This window comes from Dendrobium catenatum, unplaced genomic scaffold (genome assembly GCF_001605985.2).
Source record: "Dendrobium catenatum unplaced genomic scaffold, ASM160598v2 fragScaff_scaffold_537, whole genome shotgun sequence".
Classification (NCBI taxonomy): Eukaryota; Viridiplantae; Streptophyta; class Magnoliopsida; order Asparagales; family Orchidaceae; genus Dendrobium; species Dendrobium catenatum.
Genome location: NW_021318999.1, coordinates 242449 through 261278, shown reverse-complemented (window position 1 = coordinate 261278; position 18830 = coordinate 242449). Strand labels below are relative to the sequence as shown.

General features: G+C 32.3%; 1 protein-coding gene across 1 annotated transcript; it reads right to left on the bottom strand.

Moving 5' to 3' along the window:
• Positions 1–7495: 7495 nt before the first annotated feature.
• Positions 7496–9043, bottom strand: LOC110109411 (zinc finger MYM-type protein 1-like). The gene has a single exon (XM_020840478.1). The coding sequence runs from the start codon at positions 9041–9043 to the stop codon at positions 7496–7498; it is 1548 nt and encodes a 515-aa protein (XP_020696137.1).
• Positions 9044–18830: the final 9787 nt, after the last annotated feature.

The following is an 18830-nucleotide window of genomic DNA, read 5'->3' as shown; positions in this document are numbered from 1 at the left end:
TAAATGATCACATCATACAGTTCTGAATTTCTATACAATCTCAAGTTTATTATACTATACTCATCAAAACAAATCTAACTCCCATAATCCAACAACAATAACAATAACAACAACAACATCAAGCCTTTGTTCCACTACGTGGGCGACATAATTTTTTTTTTTCGCCATTGTGTTATGTTAAAAGTCAAATTCTCATTTAAATCTAATAAAGAAAGATCATTTTTAATATTTTCTAACCAAGTCTTTTTAGATATGCCTCTACTTTTCTTAACATAAATTAAATCTAATACCTCAACTTTCTTTACCGGGTCATCAGAAGGCCTCTATTTAATGTGACCAAACCATCTAAGGCAACTCTCTCTAATCTTGTTTTCCACTTGTGCTACTTCAGCCTTTTCTTGTATATGCTCATTTCGTATCCTATCTCTAAGGGTAAAGTCACTCATCGATCCACCTAAGCATCCTCATCTCTGCAAGAAAAATAAAAATAATAAAGCAATTTACTAATGAACAGAGACGAGATCAGCAACAACTAAATAAAAAATAGAATTGAACATAAAGAGCTAGCTAGCGAGAACCTGTAACCTTTACCCATACAGCATAAATGCAGGCTGGCTGAATATTATGATATATTTGTAGTTCGTTTTCTGGTTTCTCATTTGGCCCGGCCATCATATATAGCTTGGTTCCTCCATTGACATTCCTGCTGCATCAGCTTATTTAAATTTTCTTCTTGTTTCTGCGCCAGCTTCTATCTTCAGTCCTTAATTCTTTCTTTAATAACGTTAATGTTTAAAATAGCTTAAATTTTCTTCTCAAGTTATTCTTATCTTTTATAACTTAATTGCAATCCATTTCTTTTCATTTTAGAATTTGTTTGGGGCTGCTACGGCTTTGTATAAAGTTGGTTGTAAAAAAGTTGTGAGAAAATTAATTATTTTGAAAGTTGTTGCAAGTATTGACAACAACTTTCTTATAATTTGCATATATTGGTAGATCTACGTTTCGTTTGGAACAGCTTTTGGGCACTGTTCCTGTTTGTTTTCATAAAATTTTTGTTCTAGAATGCTACTTTAGAAAGCAATGAGAAAGCCGTCCCAAATGATGCCCTAGTTGCAAAAAAATTGTTGGGGATGTAGAAGTAAATCATGCAATGAAACAAATAAGAAAGTAAAAGCAACAAAAATAAAAGGGTACTAAGGTTTAATGTGGAAAAAACTAAAAATCCGGAAAAATTTGCGGAGCCACATTTCACCAAGAAATTCACTATAAAAATTAGGATAAATAAATACAGATCTCTCTTAGTTCTTACCCTCTTCTTGCTTCTCTTCTTTCTTAGATCGTTCTCACACTCAAAACAAAAGAGAAATGTCAAGTATATAGCACCAAGGGATGCTACCTTGGAGAAAAATGAGAAAGAAAATTGTTCAATTTGCTTTGAAGTACTGTGACTTAATTTGGAAAGCTGTAGCGCTCAAACCTTTGATCCTGATTTATTTGATGATGTTGTGGTGATCAAACCCATAGTGTTGTGGCACTATACAGCGCTGCGCTATGCTCTTTATCATTTCTCCCAGCAAACTCTGTAACGTTGGGGCACTCGGGTGCACAACACCATAAAGGTAACAGTACTACAGTCTGATTGATCGACACAAATAAATATCACACAGACTAACAAAAATATCTTCCCACCATAGAAGTTTATGAAAAGCACCGAGTAAACAAAATTGTGATTTTGATCTCAAAATCAAAACAATCATAAAGCTGTGTCTCTAATAGGCCATAATCTTGCAAATGTGCATTCATTATTTGGATGCCAATAAAGATAATGTGGTTTTTTTTTTTTTTTTTTTTTAAAATTTTTTTTTTTTTTTTTTTTTTTTTCAATTGACTTTTTTTTTTCATTTTTTTATTTTTATTTTGCATTTGTCGTACACTTACGGTATCAATCATGATGAGTTGTTAAACTGTAGAGGGGTTTTGTTCAAAATAGTTGCACCATTTTATAGTTGAGGGGAAAACAACTTAAGTTTTGTTTGAGACAATTTTCTTGTTATTTTCATTTTTTTTAGTATAATTTTTTTTTATAATTTTTTTACTAAAAATTTTATTTTAAAAACAATAAAAAATTTGTCTCAAATGAACCCTTAGTTATATTAGTTGCAAAAAATAAACTTTCCATCATAGAAATATTTGAAAAACAATAAGAAAACAACGACAATCCAATAAAATTATGATCGTGGTCTCAAAAGCAAAATAGGGATCAGAAGGATGTCCGGAGATCAATTAGAATGCGCGCGCCATGTCACCCTTTCACTCAGTACCGCAACTCGATATTACTCGGTACCGCGGCTTGGACTGTTGATGTGGCACGTTCTTGTTGGTCTCCAGACAACGTTCTACGCCCAGTCTCTGCATAGAATATTTTCACCCCAAATAGAGCCTTTGGGTATATTTATAATGACTACTATAGCTTTAAGAAAAAAAGGATTATAGTGTATTGTAAATAGGTTTATTAAGTTGTTGTGGAGAAAAATAACTTTTTAAGAAGTTGTACAAAACAGCTTACTACCACAAATTTTTTTTTGAAAACAACAAAAAAAATGATAGTCAAACAAAAATTATGATTTCCATCTTAAAAAAAAATTGATCTACAAAACAAAATAATATAAAAGTTTTCTCAAACAAAGCCTTAATTATTAAATAAAAGTTAGTGTAAAGCACCGATAATATCAAACTTCATAAAAAATAATAATCTTCAGGAAAAAGAAAAATACAAATTTTTGTTCATTAATAATTAATTAACCGTTGATTTGTTACAAATCAACTTAGCGTACATTTAAAAATCAGGTCATAGTCGTTGGAAGATTATAAAAAATTATATAGATAGATAAGCAATTCACTAATTCAACATAATAAAAACGTAATCAAAATATTGATTAGAGAAAAAGATTTTTAATGGCTTCGGAGTCAAGTAATAGAGAAACATTCAAATTAAATAAAATCATAAATTTTATTTTTTGGAATATTTATAATCAATAAAAGAGTTTAAAGATTCAAGTTTCATGAGAGAGTCGTCGTCGTTGGAAACATAAAAAACTCCGAACAATATTTTCAAACAAATCCGATATCGTTTCTATCAAAGTGAATATACTTTGCAACAATGTCTATTTAAAGCGACGAGCTTCTCCTAAGAGCTTACAAACTGGAGGAAGAAAGAGTTGACAGACAGAGAGAGAGAGAGAGAGAGAGTTTTATGGCTCGGAGCTGCAGATGGAGAGATGAATGGTATTGGTTCGCTCAGGCCGCGTTCAGAAACGGTGTGGCGTTGTCAGCACCAACGCTTTCTGAGTTTCTGCTGAGGCTTGAGCCGAACCAATATCACTTCTTCTCTTCAGTACTGTGATCAACTCTTTCTTCCCAATTGAGCGTTGCTGTTAAAGATTAAGGTTTCGTTGGGACGGCTTTTTTCTTGTTTCTTAAAGCGGCTTTTTCTAGTACAAACATTAATTTTTTTGAACTAGAAAGCCGTCTTTTTTACAATCAGAATAACAAAATTATTTCCCCCACAAAAATCTTCACAACCAGCTTTCTAAAAAACTGTAGCCATCTCAAATAGATCATAAATATATATTATAGTTATTCTAAATATTGAGTTATAAATTTCAAACTATGTGGCCCAAATATATGATTTTAAAGAAATAAATCCTCTCCTCTAATCATTGGTCTATGACCCTTTCACTCATGTGATTGTTCTTGAGGGATTTGCGCACAGACACCATTTAACTCTTATAAAAAATACATGTAAGAAAACTCAAACAGTGTATATCATCTAATGCATAACTACATGCAGAATTTGATATGTGCATTGGGAATCAGTGTGGTCTGAATACATTTTTTTTAATGGATAAAGTGCTTGTGCTAATTAAGTGGAGGGTAATGTTTGTGCTGATTGGTTGGCCAAGAAGGATTGCCAGATTAATGTCGTGGAGGAATTTGGTGAGCCTAATCTGCCTCCTTTTCTTTGTAGTTTAGTTAGGCTTGATAAACTGGGTTTACCTTATATCCGTTCGGCTTGAATTTCCATCTTCTTGGCCTTGGTTTCACTACTTTCTCTTTCTTGTGCATTTGCTGGTTTTGTTGGTACTGGGGGCTACCTACTACCTGAGGTTTATGTGTTTTTTTATTCCCTTTGTTCTAATTTTGGTTGTTTTGGTTTCTGGTGCTGCTGGTTGGAATACCTTCGCAAGTTTTCGGTGCTGTTTGGGATGGACAAAGCTGGATTTTTTCAGGGGATCTCTGATGTGCCAGTCTATGGTTGCAGGGTTATTATGGATGAAATATGCAGGATTTATTTAGTGGATGACCGGTAAGTTCTAATCTTTTGGCTGTTTATTTTGTTTCAATTTTGGTTGTGAATTTTTTTGCAGGTTATCCTTAACCTGGAGGAGTTTTTTTTGGACTTAAAGCTTGTGCTGAATGTTTTATTTTGGAGCTTTTTATTTTTTGGGCGCTTCTTTTGTGCCGCCTTAGAATGTATTTAGGGTATTTTGTATTTTGTTTAGATGGGGTTTATTGGCTCTTAAGTTTTGTTTCTTTTCTTTTAATGATTGTAGCTCTCCGAGCATTAGTGGGCTGATTTACCCCTTAAGGACCTGTAAATTTTTATTTATATTAACGCGTAGGCCCCTTTGTGGGTTTCAACTAAAAAAAAAAGTTGCTAAGTGCTGTTGCATCTTAATATTTGATTCTTCATTCTTTCTTTCTTTTTTTTTTTTCGGAATTAGCCTCTTATCATTCTTTTGTGAATGAATGATAAATAAGCAGTGAGAATAGAAGATATATATTTTTTGAATCATGTGTTGTTGGTAATTTGTATTAGTTTGATGTTGAATTTTTTGTTGGGTTAAATGTTACTATATTGCTTTGCTTTCTTTTGTTTTTGCACATACAGAGATTTATGCTATATTAATGAATTTTTCTTTTTGTTGGTGGAGGAAGAATGAGGTCATGAATAGTATTAATATGTTTTTGAGGAGGGAAAACAGACGGCATTTGGAGGTGAAATTATTCTGTGCAGACGCCGAATGCTGTCCGGGCGGACGCCTAACGCTGTCCGGGAAGACGCCGAATACCGTCCCGAGACCAACCAGAATACGCCACATCACCCCCATGCTTGGTACCCGGCTCGGTATTGCTCGGTACCGCGGCTCGATACCGCTGACGTGGCCAATCTGGTTAGTCTCAAGATGGTGAACTGCGTTCGGCGTCCGCACAAAATAATCTCTCCATCAGCAGGGGCGAAATTAACTTCTCTTTTGAGGGTGGGCAAAATATGATTGTTGAATACATAATCTTATATAAGATTTTTTTTTTGTTGAAAAATTGTATATATATATATATATAATAGAAAAGAAATTTTTTTTTTTAAATTTTCGAGACAACTACATTTATTGAAGGTGGACAAATAAGTTAAATTGCTTATTTTTCTTTATAAAAAAGTTTCATAATGTGCAATTACCTTTCTTAAGCTCTTCCAGATTCCACCACTAGAAGGCAAGAATGTGAAATCAATGAATGGAAGAGAAATCTGGCACTATTTTTGTTTCTGAAAAGCTGTTGGGAAGCTACTGAATGGAGTTGATTGCCTACAACATTACAAAATTAGAAGTAACTAGAGCGAGGCAATAGTTGCTAAACAGAAGTACAAACAGCACAAAGAATTAAAAAAAGCTAACAGATAGAACCACTACAGAATAGTAGAAAGATCAAAAACAGCGATAGGGAAGAAAAAAGACCAAAACAGTAAGCTTTGAGTTGCTTTGATGATGAGCTGCTGGATATATTGATCTATAAAACGAAAAATCAGGTGGAGAATATAAATCCAGGCAAGAAAAGGAGGCATCCTTTATGATGATGAAATGATAGAGAAGAAAATAGAGTCAAAATATGTCACCATACAGAATGGAACTCAGTGGAGGAGATAGATTATTCTATATTGACTTACAGAATTTTGAGAAAAGGAGATCAAAATTCTCAATATTATCGTCACAAGTTGATGGAGTACTCATATTATTCCTAACTAATTTCTTTTAAGAAATGTATATTTTTAAGGTTAATCTCGATCTACAACTTGCTAATGTTCTTGTAATAACTTGTGCAAATTAATGAAAGTATAAAAGAGTGTGGTTAATAATCTATCCTTGCTTGATAAAAATTTAGGGTTAGGATTTATTTTTATGTATTTGCAAGTTCTCCTTAGATATTCTTGTTTAGTGTTTGGTGCAAATGACTAACTAATTAATTCTAAAATAAGTAATTAGCTTACTGATTTAATAAATTGTGATCAAAGAATTCAAATTAGTTCTTTAATTGTCTCAACATTGATTGCACTAAAGCTTTATTATATTGTTCTAATTGTAGGAAAGTTTATTTCGCAAACTTTAACTTTTAGTCTTTTAATTCAGGTTATTTGCAAGTGCGTATTTATAACATTGAAATATTAGGTCTTTCTACGCAACTTAAATCCTTGATTTGAAATTCTTAGTTTCAATTCATTTGAAAAAGGTCCAGTGTTTTTGGGTTTTTAGCATAATAATAAGTATTAACATGATAGTTTGGATACAAAGAAAAAGGATGGACGGAAGGACTTAACAGTTATAATCATGCTTAGGAGTTAAGATGAATGTGCCTTAAATGTTAAAACTATGATTGCTCTCTGTCCTAACCTGCTTCTTATAGAACTGATGCAACAATAGATGACATAAGAGAGACATTTTTTGACTATAATAATATATAAGACATTGTCCATTTGAGTTATAATTGGAGTTGCTCCCTAATTTTGACTTTCTTGTTTCAATACTAAACCCAAAGTAATAAAAAGCTAAAGGACTTATTCATAAAAATTATACATATGATATTGATGTGAATGACCTTTGGAGATATAGCAAGGGTTGGACCCCGGCCCAACTTAAAATCATATTTCCCACAAATGACACCATTTATAGTGTGCTGGAAAATTCACGGAAATAGAGAGATAATTATACATCTAAATTTTGCATGAAGATTATGCACACACATACACATATAAAAAAGATAAACACATAACACACCAGAGTTTTTTCAAGAAACTTCAGGAAGCAAAAAAAAAAAAAAACATAGGGCCTACCCAGATGAAATGATTCATCAAAATTATAGAGGTCCACTTCTCTTAGTTGGAAAGACATGATTGTAACATAATGAATTTGATTTTAGTCTTATGTAATTATAATATGGCTTGCTTAAGAAGGGAAGGATAATGACGGTGGTCAGACAATAATGGCAGATAATGGTGGTCGTGTGATGGTGGACAATCAGGGGCGGAACCAGCCTTTCATTGTAGGGGGGGCAAAATTTTCTTATTAATAGAAAAATATTAAAAAAATAAAAAACAAAAATGTGGACATAATTCAAAGTGAAATCTTGTATTCCAATATGATGTAAAAGTTGTAAATCATTACAATTTTATCAATCTATTTTGCATTTTTTGATAATATTGGATTACATCTTCATTGGGAATCAAATCAAATACATCTTTTTCAATGTAAGGCACAAGACAATCGTTGAGCCAATCATCACCCATCCTACTACGCAAACGATGTTTGATAATTTTCATTGATGAAAATGCTCTCTCCACTGTAGCAGTAGCAACTGGTAAAGTTAATGCTAAAGTAATAAGTCTGTAAACTAGAGGATACACATCATTCTTCTTGAACTTAACAATCTGCTTTGCAAGATCAACAATACTTCTAAGAGAGGAGAACTCTTCACTGGTCTGCATATCAATAATATAAGTTGATAATTGACTTTTAAGAGCAACAACTTCAATTATAGAAAAATCACTTGGATATAACTCTGCTAGACATATCAACTTCCCCTCATCATAAGCATGAAATGAATCACTTGGGTTTAAGCATGACACACAAAGTAGTAACTCAGTACTAGATTCAGAAAATCGATTATTTAGCTCTTGAAGTTTCATGTCAACTACAGTATAAAATAAATCTGCACGATAATGATGTAGATTTGTTATTTCTTCACCTCTTCGCACTGCTCGACGGCGAGTTCTATATGTTTCATTCATGTTTGGAACAACAACTTCAAAAACACCACAAAAACATGTCACTTCGGCTAGTAAAGCATTCCATCCATTCTCCCTTAGTAGTTGCAGTCGTTGTTTAGATACTTGAACCAATTTCATCGCATTTTCAATGTCTTGATCTTTTCTTTGTAATGATTGCGATAACTCATTCGTAATGCCCAATATATCAATCATCAAATGCATTGTAAAAATAAAATCAAAAGATTCCATTATATCAATCAGAACACCCGCTTCAACCGATTGCTGATCATGAACCCCTTCTTCCTTAACAATCTCTAGGACCTCAATCACAGAAGCATACATACGCATGAGACTAATCAAAGAATGAAAATGCGAACTCCAACGAGTATCACTAGATTTTTGTAAATTAGTCTCTTGATTCAAACCTTTTCCACTTATGAGATTGCCATTTTTAAGATGAAGAAGGACTTTATCATGCTGAATACTCTTAAGAGTATCAGATCTCTTACAGGAAGCTCCAATAGTATTAATAATTCTAGAAGTGAACTCAAAGAGATGCTTTACTTGCCAGTGATTCTTTGCCACTGCTACCAAACATAATTGGAGTTGATGAGCGAAACAGTGAACATAAAATGCTTGAGGATTATCATTTAAAATAAGGGCCTTTAAACCATGAAATTCCCCTCGCATATTGGATGCCCCATCATAACCTTGACCACGTATCATTTGTATGCTCAAAGAGTGTTTAGCTAGAATGTCTTCAATGGCTGCCTTTAGTGTAACTGCATTAGTGGATGTGACATGTTTGATACCTATAAATCTTTCAATCACTTGGCCCAACTTATCTACATATCTCACAGCAATAGCAAGTTGTTCCTTTGTAGAAACATCACGGGATTCATCAACTATAATTGAGAAGTACGAGTTACCAATATCTTTCATGATATATCTTAAAGTTTCAGCTGATGCAGCAATACATATTTCTTTCTGGACTTTTGTTGAACCTACGTGCAATATTTCCATATAAAGTTTGAGGAAATTGATGAATTCTCGGTTGATGAGGTCCCTTCAGTAGATAAGATCTTCGAATCTTATCTCTATCATTAACATCATAACTCCAAATAGGAAGTCGGAGTCCTGGATCTGATGGTAGATTATTAATATCAAATTCTACTCGCTCTTTTCTCTTTAAATAACGCTCCATTATGTAACCCTAAAATGAAATTTATTAACAAGAAAAAGCAACCGTCAATTAAAATATTTACATCATAACAAAAACTATGCTATGCTTATTTTATTAACTAAATGCCCATTTATAGAAATATCATGACTTAGATAATGAATTAACATGGATGAAAGCTTTCACAACTAGGACTCTTCAGAAAACATATCAAAGCTATGAACAAATATAGATGAACAAATATAGATGAGAAAGCTTTCACAACTAGGACTCTTCAGAAAACATATCAACTAGGACTCTTCAGAAAACATATCAAAACTAGGACTCTTCAGAAAACATCTGAAGTTCTGAACAATGCTGAACTAAACAGCCCAATGATTTCTCTATAGCTAGACACAATATAAATGAGAAAATTTAACCATTAAAGTGTAATTCACAGTTTTTTTTGCTTCTGATACATAACTGAGAAAAAAATACCGTTTGGATTCCTTTTCTTTTTACCGTTCTATAATCTGTGAGATACTCTTATTTAGTTGTTTCTAGGTTATGTAGAATCAAAAAATTTTGGTCGAAGAAGCGCGAAATCAGCGAAAGAATCAAACAAATGGGCGGAAGAACGAAAAAAATGTCGAAGAAAACTGACCAGAAAATGAAGTCCTTTCCGAATTCCGGTCGCCTCCTCCGATTCAAGCTTCAAGAACCAAAAATCAAAACAGCTGGAGATGGAGATGGAGATGGCGATCGCGTTCGTTCGGAGCCAGGGGCGGAATCGCGTTCGTTCGGAGCAGACAGCGGAGCGCGTAATCAGCGAAAGAATCAACCAAATGGGCGGAAGAACGAAAAAAATGTCGAAGAAAACTTACCAGAAAATGAAGTCCTTTCCGGTCGCCTCCTCCGATTCAAGCTTCAAGAACCAAAAATCAAAACAGCCTGAGATGGAGATGGAGAGGGCGATCGCGTTCGTTCGGAGCCAGGGGCGGAATCGCGTTCGTTCGGAGCAGACAGCAGAGCGCGTTCGTTCGGTTCGCGTTATTTTTTCGTTCGGCGGGGCAAACGTGCAGAAAAATCTGATATTAGGGCAAATTTTAACCTATTGAAGGGCAAATTACCTAACAGCCCTTACATTTAAAGGGATTTTACATTTTTTCAGGGGGGGCAATTGCCCCCCCTGTCGCTACAGTGATTCCGCCCCTGTGGACAATGATGAATGTACTATTACAAGCTTGCAAAAGTTGTCAAAAGATGAAGATTGATCAATGAGGGTCAAATGATGGTGGTTGGACATAAACAGTAATGGTAGTGATTCTTGATGTTAAATATCAAGTAGAGCTCTAGAGTCATTCAAATCTTCAAGCACTGTTCAAACTAACATTCAAGTCTGTTTTATGCGGAGAGTAATGCTTTATTTATAATTTGTAAGATTCTCATTCTAGTAAATTTGATCATAATTGTATAATCCTCCACCATATGACTTATATTAAACCATTTGATCATATATGATATATCATTCTTTCAACATTTAAGTGTCTTGATGACCTCATAATTGAACGATCTTGAGCTCATTGGATTATCTTTTTATGATGTTCTATTTAACAATATGCACACTATAGCTCATGCAGTTAGGACGTCATTAAAAATAATTGTTTTAGATATTTTTTATTTATTTTCAACATGTTTATAATAATTTTGATCATTTTATGATGATTAATTATTTTTTGTTAAAGCTTAGTGGAACAATTATTTTTTGTAACAAAATAAGCTGAACATATATAATTATAATTGAAAAAAGAACATTATAATTTTATTTTTTCTTAAAAAATATTAATTAGACTTAGAGTATAAGCCAAGTTATAGATATATATATATATAATACATGAGGTCAATTATACTTAAACAAATATACATAATCAATTCATAAAAAAAAGGAAAAAAAATATACCTGAGAATGCCGAACGTCATCCAGAGGCCAACCAGAATGCGCCACGTTACTCCTGTGCTTAGTACCGCTGACGTAGCGCATTCTAGTTGGTCTCCGGACGGCGTTCTACGTCCGGTCTCCGCACAGAATAATTTGTCCTCTTTGGGACAGATAAAACATTTTATAAAAGGTGGTTATAAAATTGTTGTAGATAAAATAATTTTTTTGAAAATTGCTGAAAAGCTATTTGCACAATTTTTTTTTGAAATAGTGAAAAAATAGTGATCAAATATAAAAAATGATTATGATCTGAAAAGCAAAGCAATAAGAAACTTTTTTCAAATAAAGATTTCGTTTGGTACAGCTTTCTAAAATAGATCTAGTAAAAATATTATATTTCAAAAAAATTTTATGCTAAAAAAATATTTTAAAAAATAGTTAAAAAAACTATTAGGAAAGTTGACTCAGAAGAGACTTCAAAACTCAATTTTATGAGTAGAACTCTGTCCTGATGCCGATTACCACGTCCAGGTCTACATTCTATACCTTTTGGTATTCTCTTTCTATTTTACAAAGAACAGTACAAAGTTTGTTATATTTCTTTACTTGTGAGGATATGCTTTGTTATTATGTATAAAAGCCAAATAAAATTTTAAACTATGACACTGACTTCAATTTTGGCCGATTTTAATTTAGATTTGTTTTTTTTTTTTTTTCTTTTGTGGAGCACCACCCAAATATATATACTCTTATAATTGTAAATAACCATATAGTTGAATATATTTAGAGTGCACAACAAAATAGACTTCTCATTATGATTTGAAATATTTGGGGCTATTTAGTTGCTAGTGTTCATATTTGTTGCGCATGCTTTTGACTAATTTTGACTTTTGATTTAGAAATACATCCAAATCCCTAAAAAATTTAATCCATTTCAAAATCACTCTAGTAATCCGATTTTCAAAATTCGTGCCAAAGTCTAAATCAACTAGCATCGCCCCCTTCCGACACCTCTTTGCGTGTTGCTATATTCGTCATAAGGGACTTCCGACTCACTTCCCTCAAATGTCTTTTCTCTCATTTGACCTACTACTGCAAACCACTCATCATCATACTTAGATTTCATTTGGGACAGCTTTCTTTCTGCTTCTTAAAGCAGCTTCTTAGTACAAAATTTGATTTTTTGTACTTAGAAGCTGTTTTAAGAAATAATAATAATGTTGTCCCAAACAAAGCATTTGAGCGATTTTCTTACTGCTTCTTGAATCATTTTTTAATTAAAAAATTAAAATTTGTGTACTAAAAAGCTGCTTCAAAAAACAATAAAAAAACCGTCTCAAAAGAAGCCTTAGCCTCACCCCTTGCATTGTCTCCCTCGACCGCCATCGCTCATGAGCTCCTCTAAGCCTTTCATATAGTTTGCATTCTCACAAGAGCTCCTACATGCTTTGAAATAAGAAATATATAGTTTTTTTTTTTTTTTTTGAAATATATCCTTAAGAAATTCAACATCTTTGATTTATAAATAAACAAACAACTCTTTAAATTCAAAGTACTTTCTAGTTCACTATATTTTTGTGATGTATTTTAAAAACATTCAACCAAATAACCCCTTCAAATAGTTGTGATAAACTTATTAGCCCTAGCCATTAATATGTTTCTACTCATCCCAATACCTCCTTCATTGACCTCTGTATGCCACCAGGTTGAGTGCCACTGCTCCTTTTCTTGCCACCACCAATCCCTTGCATATATAGCTCTGTCATTACTAGAAAATAACAAATTTGTGATGATTTTTTTTTTTTTTTTGGTGACAGATAGTTGCTCTTCACACTTTTGTAATGAACTTACAAATTGCATTGTGTTCTTACAAAAGATTTAATCTTATGATGAAAAATGTTTATCACAAATAACAAATGCAAAGTTGTGGAGATTTTATAACTTGTGGTATTTTTCATTGCAATTGCAATAATGCAATTCTTTTAACAATGAATTTTTTATTATAAATATGAAGAAAATTTGCTATATATTTGAGAAGGATATTAGTTCCATCAAAATAATTGGTGGAAGGAGTAAAAATTATTCGTTATTGCGACGAAATTGTGATTCAATTAATGACATCACAAATACACATATAGTGGATGATAGGTCCACTATTCCTCATTTTGTTATTCATAAATCTTATCCTCTATAATTTTTGCTCCCTCTTGCTAGCCCTCTTGCTCCTTATTATTCTGATCTTATGAAATCCTTTCAGTAAAAAGAAGCTAAATTCTTAAACACCAAGACGGCTTTTAGTGTAATATAATGGTCAGAATTTTATTAAGAAATTACTCCGTAGTTAAGCATGCTAATCTCAAAAAAATCTTGGGATGGGTGACCACCTAGGAAGTTACACAAATAGAACAAAATCGTGATGCCTTTAAGCCAAAGCAGACAATATCTCAATAGTTAAGAGTTTGAACTATTACAAATGATATCAAAGCAATACACCAACTGGAAGATTGAAACTAAGTGTCTTACAAAAGAAAGTGATATGCCATGGGAGTCACCAACTTTTGAATCATGTTTGGGACAAAGTGCTACATGGCGAGAATCACAACTTGAACTTGTAGGTGCCACCTTTAGAATCTCATCTTTCTGTGGATGATTCTGAGATAAGGATACTGACAAGAATGTCAATTACTTAAATGGGGGAGATTATTAAACCTTTTAAGTGAAAAGAAACTAAAATTTTAAACATCAATGCACCTTTTGGTGTAATTGTTGGAATTTTATTAAGAAACTATGTAGTTAAGCGCGCTCATCCCGAAGAAATTCTAGGATGGATGACCTCTTGGAAAGTTATATCAATAGAACAAAATTGTGAGGCCCTTAGGTCAAACCGGATAATATCTTGATAGTTAAAAGTTTGAGTGATTACAAATGATATCCGAGCAATACATCAATCGGAAGATAGGAACAAAGTGTCATACAAGACAAAATGAAATGTCATGGGATCAAGCCATCTCTTGAACCCTGTATAGGACAAAGTGCTACGTGGCGGGAGTCGCCACTTGAACTTGTAGTGGTCATTTCTAGAATCTTATCTACCTTGTGGATGATTCTATGATAATGATATTGATAAGAACGTCAATTACTTATGTAGGGGAGATTGTAAAGCCCTTTAAGTAAAAAGAAGTTAAACTTTTAAACACCCATATGCCTTTTGATATAATTGTGAGAATTTCATTAAGAAACTCCATAGTTAAGCATGCTCATCTTAGAAAAATTCTAGGATGATTGACCTTCTAAGAAGTTACACCAATAAAACAAACATGTGAGGCCCTTGGGCCAAAGAGGACAATATCTCAATAATTAAGAATTTGAACTGTTACAATTCTATTATGGTATCACTCATCTCCTACTCTATACATCTTGCCCATGTTGTTTATGTCACAAGCTAATCTAACATAACCCACAAATAGACCAGTCATACCGTGTTGAATTAGGATAGACCAAGTCAAAGATCTATGCTTTGGAAAAAGATTAAAGTTCTTCCAATCAAAATTTGAAACAGACAACAGATATTCTAATTAATTTCAACAAATAGAATAAAACACAACAAGCTTTTGCCCCACTATGTGGGGATGCCTACATGAATTTTTTTCTTCATTGTGTCATGTTAAAAGTCAATTTCTCGTTTAAATCTAATAAAGAAAGATCATTTCTAATATTTTCTAATCAAACATTTTTAGTTCTACTTACCTCTACCATTCTTAACATAAGTCAAGCACAAAGCCTAACATAAAATATTAATCAAATCTCTTTAACATATAGATCGAAGCATTACCCCTTCATTAAAAGGTTCAATCAAATCTCATCATTAGACCACGATGCACTCTCCACAATATCTAAATTAAAAATTATTTTGGTATTTTCAAATAAAAGATAATAGAAAGAAAAAAAATTAATCCATTCTAAATTTTCATAGAAATATCATATAATTATTATCTTTTCGAAATATTAAGACACCGTTTAGCAATAAAAAGATAATAATTATATCATTAACGAGTGGCCCGCACACGTGTGATCCACACACTTATAATAAAATCATAATATAATCGACGTGGACAGCATCGCCATCCTTATCATCTAACTTTTTTTTTTTGGATCAGTACTTCAATATAATCTGTGATGTTACTTGCAACGGTATAATTAGAATTACATAAATATATGGTAAAGTTACCTCCTTGAATGGATATACATCGATCATACTAATTATCATTATTAATATATAATACTAAGTGCATGATTTTTCTTAGTATTTCTATTATATAAAAAAAAATTATCTAGATATAAGAAGACTTGATTTATAGATATATTATAATTTAGTCAATTGTAAAATAATTGATTTAGTTGTGAGGGTTGTTAGATATAATTTTTTGTTTAGATAGAAAATTTTATTAGAAATAATTATTTTGATATATATATATATATATATATATATATATATATATATATATATATATTCAAATATTATTGTTTGATTACATAAATTATTTTATGAATTTATATGAACATCCAAAATCAATTGGATTGAGCTCAATTCAACTCGATTAGTTAGGAGGAGTCGACATACTAGTTTGGTAGATTGAACTCTGGTATCAAACCTCAGAAGAAGTCGTCATTATTATGGTGAACTCAACAATGAGATTAAGACTTCGTTTGGTATGGCTTTTAACAACTATTTTTTTGCTGATTTCAGAAAAATTTTATACTTAAAATTTGCTTTAGAAAGTAGCAAATAAGCTGTCTCAAATGATGGCATCTTTCTTACTTCTTTATGAACCAATTTTTTAGTACTAAGATTTCTATGATAGAAAAGCTTTAAAAATAAGAACGGTGCAAAAAATGAAATACCTGTGATTTAACAATGATAGAGAGTAAGATGGCAAAAAGTTTAAAATTATTATGCTACTAATGAGATTCAAATAAAGATATCAGTCCCAAGAACTCAATAGAATAGTCTTTGAAATAATGAATATAACTTTGAAGGAAACGGATAAAAGCATAGGACTACGTGTAGCGCCCTAAGAACTAAATTGAAAGAATTATCTATTTCATTTCTTAATTAATCTACCAAAGCCTCTAATTTCTCTTTAATGAAAGAAAAGCCAGCTGAAGCAATTTATGCATCAAAATTCGATTTACAATAGTCAATAGATCACTTACAATCAAATTATCTCACTAAGCTCTTGACCTCAAAAGAATAAAATAAAATATAGAAAATTCTAAAAAAAATCAGAAGATTTCGATCAACTTTACTCCATAGGATCTTGGCTCTTTCTCAAACATGAAATTAATCAAATCCACATAATGAGCTTATAAACCCCACAAAAGACCTCAACTATCAAATTTTTAATTGTAAGGTCTTGAAAATTAATATGCATGCTCATCTCAATTAATATCAAATCAGTAACTATTAATATGAACAATGATCAATCACTAGCAGGACAAATCAATATGATAAATAATTGATAAAAACTTAGAAATCATTACATTGAAATCAATAAATCACTACCATGTACTAGAAGAGTAAATAAATCAATTTATATCAAGATAATAATTACAATCTCGAATACTGTGCTATCAGTTGTAGGGGTGCATGTCAATTCGGGTCAGTGGGTCGGGTTCGGGTCAAACCCCGAACTGACCCGGCACTGTTCGGGTCAACCCGAACCCGACCCATTTTTAAAAACGGGTCAGGTTTCTGGACCCGAACCCGACCCTATTCAGGTCCGGGTCAACCCGACCCGACACGAATGACCCAAAGTTGACCTAAAATTGCTATTTTTCGGGTCAAAATCAGGTCAATATTCGATTTTCGGGTCAAAATCGGGTTAAAAACGGGTCAATCTCGGAATCTCGGGTCAAATATGAGTTTTCGTGTCACTTTCGGGTCAATTTCGGGTTGTTGGGTCAACTCGAACCCGACCCAATTTTTAAAACGGGTTGATTTGTTCAACCCGAACCCGGATTTTTCTGAGTCGGATTCGGGTCGTGTTTCGAGTCGTGTCAAAAATTGACATCCCTAATCAGTTGTATTCATTGTATGCTATATATGAATCATAAATGCTTCTATAAGTAATATTAGTGCTACAATCACATGTAAATGGTGCATCTGTATGTTTAATGTCTACCATTTCTATGAGTTTATTCTTATGCAATGTATGTGTATCTAACTCCATATGCTTTTAAGTATGTATGTAAATATAGGCATCAATATTATATGAATTTATTCAGTAATGTAGAACATCCAACTTTTAAAGTGATGCTTTTCTTAGAAGATATTCCTCAAATTGCATAAATGCTCAATAAAACTTCAATATAATTAATCATATGTAAATGTGTAGAATAAGCATATCTATTTAAAATTTACAATGTTAAAGTTTGTTATAAATCAAAATGTTATATCTTTTACAACTTTTGATCAAATTAAAATTTATAAAATCTATGAAAATTCAAATAATAAAAAATACACATAGGGTAACTACCTACATGGAGATGAACAATTTTTTTTAATTGGTACAACTAACAAAATCAGCTCTACGATCCCGAACCTTCCTTTCTCTCACATCCTATCTTATCCTCTCCTCTTTCCTTTTTCTCCTGGCAAATTAAGGTGAGGGAATATTTTGGGGTAATGTGTTTGAATATTTATATATATAAACACTAAAACTGACCTAGCAACACGACGCCACTCTTTCTAGCCTCGCAACGCACCCCAAGGGAGGTTTCAAATCAAAATAGAGACCTTAGCGTCATAGCGGTACTTCTCAATCTCAATGCTCTGACAATCAAAGAGGGCACAATGCACGCAATGTCAAATCTCAACTTGATAGTTTTCATTCTAAATTCAATTCACAAGCCCCATTTTAAACCCAAATAAAATAAACATGACTTTAAATGTTTTCTAAAATATCAATAGTTCCAAGCATACATATAAATTTTAATATATTCAATTTGAATCATCCAGTGTCCCAATCATTATAAAAGTAATTATTACAATATGTATCTTGCATTTGAAAGGTTTTGGTTATCTTTATTATGTGCATATAGATCATAATTGAAGGAATAAGTTGACCCAAAATCAAATAAGTGTTATTTTTTGTTCTGGCATTGATGATATTGGCTACATATTTTAAAATATTTGAAATGAGAAAATAATCAAAATTTGGAATGCCATTTTTAAACAAATTAAAATGTACAAAGACAATCCAAGCAAGATTGCAAAAGAGGCCTCCACTATTGGGTATATTGAATTAGAAAAGTCATTAATTTTGATTAAAGATAGGAGGCACAAAAAATGATCAAAATCAAATTCAACCCAACACCCCTATGATAGTCGTCAAAAGATCACAAAAAATTCGAATGCCTATTAACCTTCATTCTCCATCTATATATTATTTGTTACTTATTGATGCAAGTGTAATAAAATGTTATAAATAAGCTGTGTAAGTTAAAGATTCATCTAAGTAGAACATGTCAATTAAATAAGAGATTGACTAAGCCTTCGTTTGGGACGGCTTTCTTGCTGCTTCTTAAACCAATTTTCTAGTACAAAAAATAAATTGTTTATATTAAAAAGC

Coding starts and splice junctions, on each gene's coding strand:
- LOC110109411 (XM_020840478.1), bottom strand. CDS start 9,043: ATGAAAGATATTGGTAACTCGTACTTCTCAATTATAGTTGATGAATCC.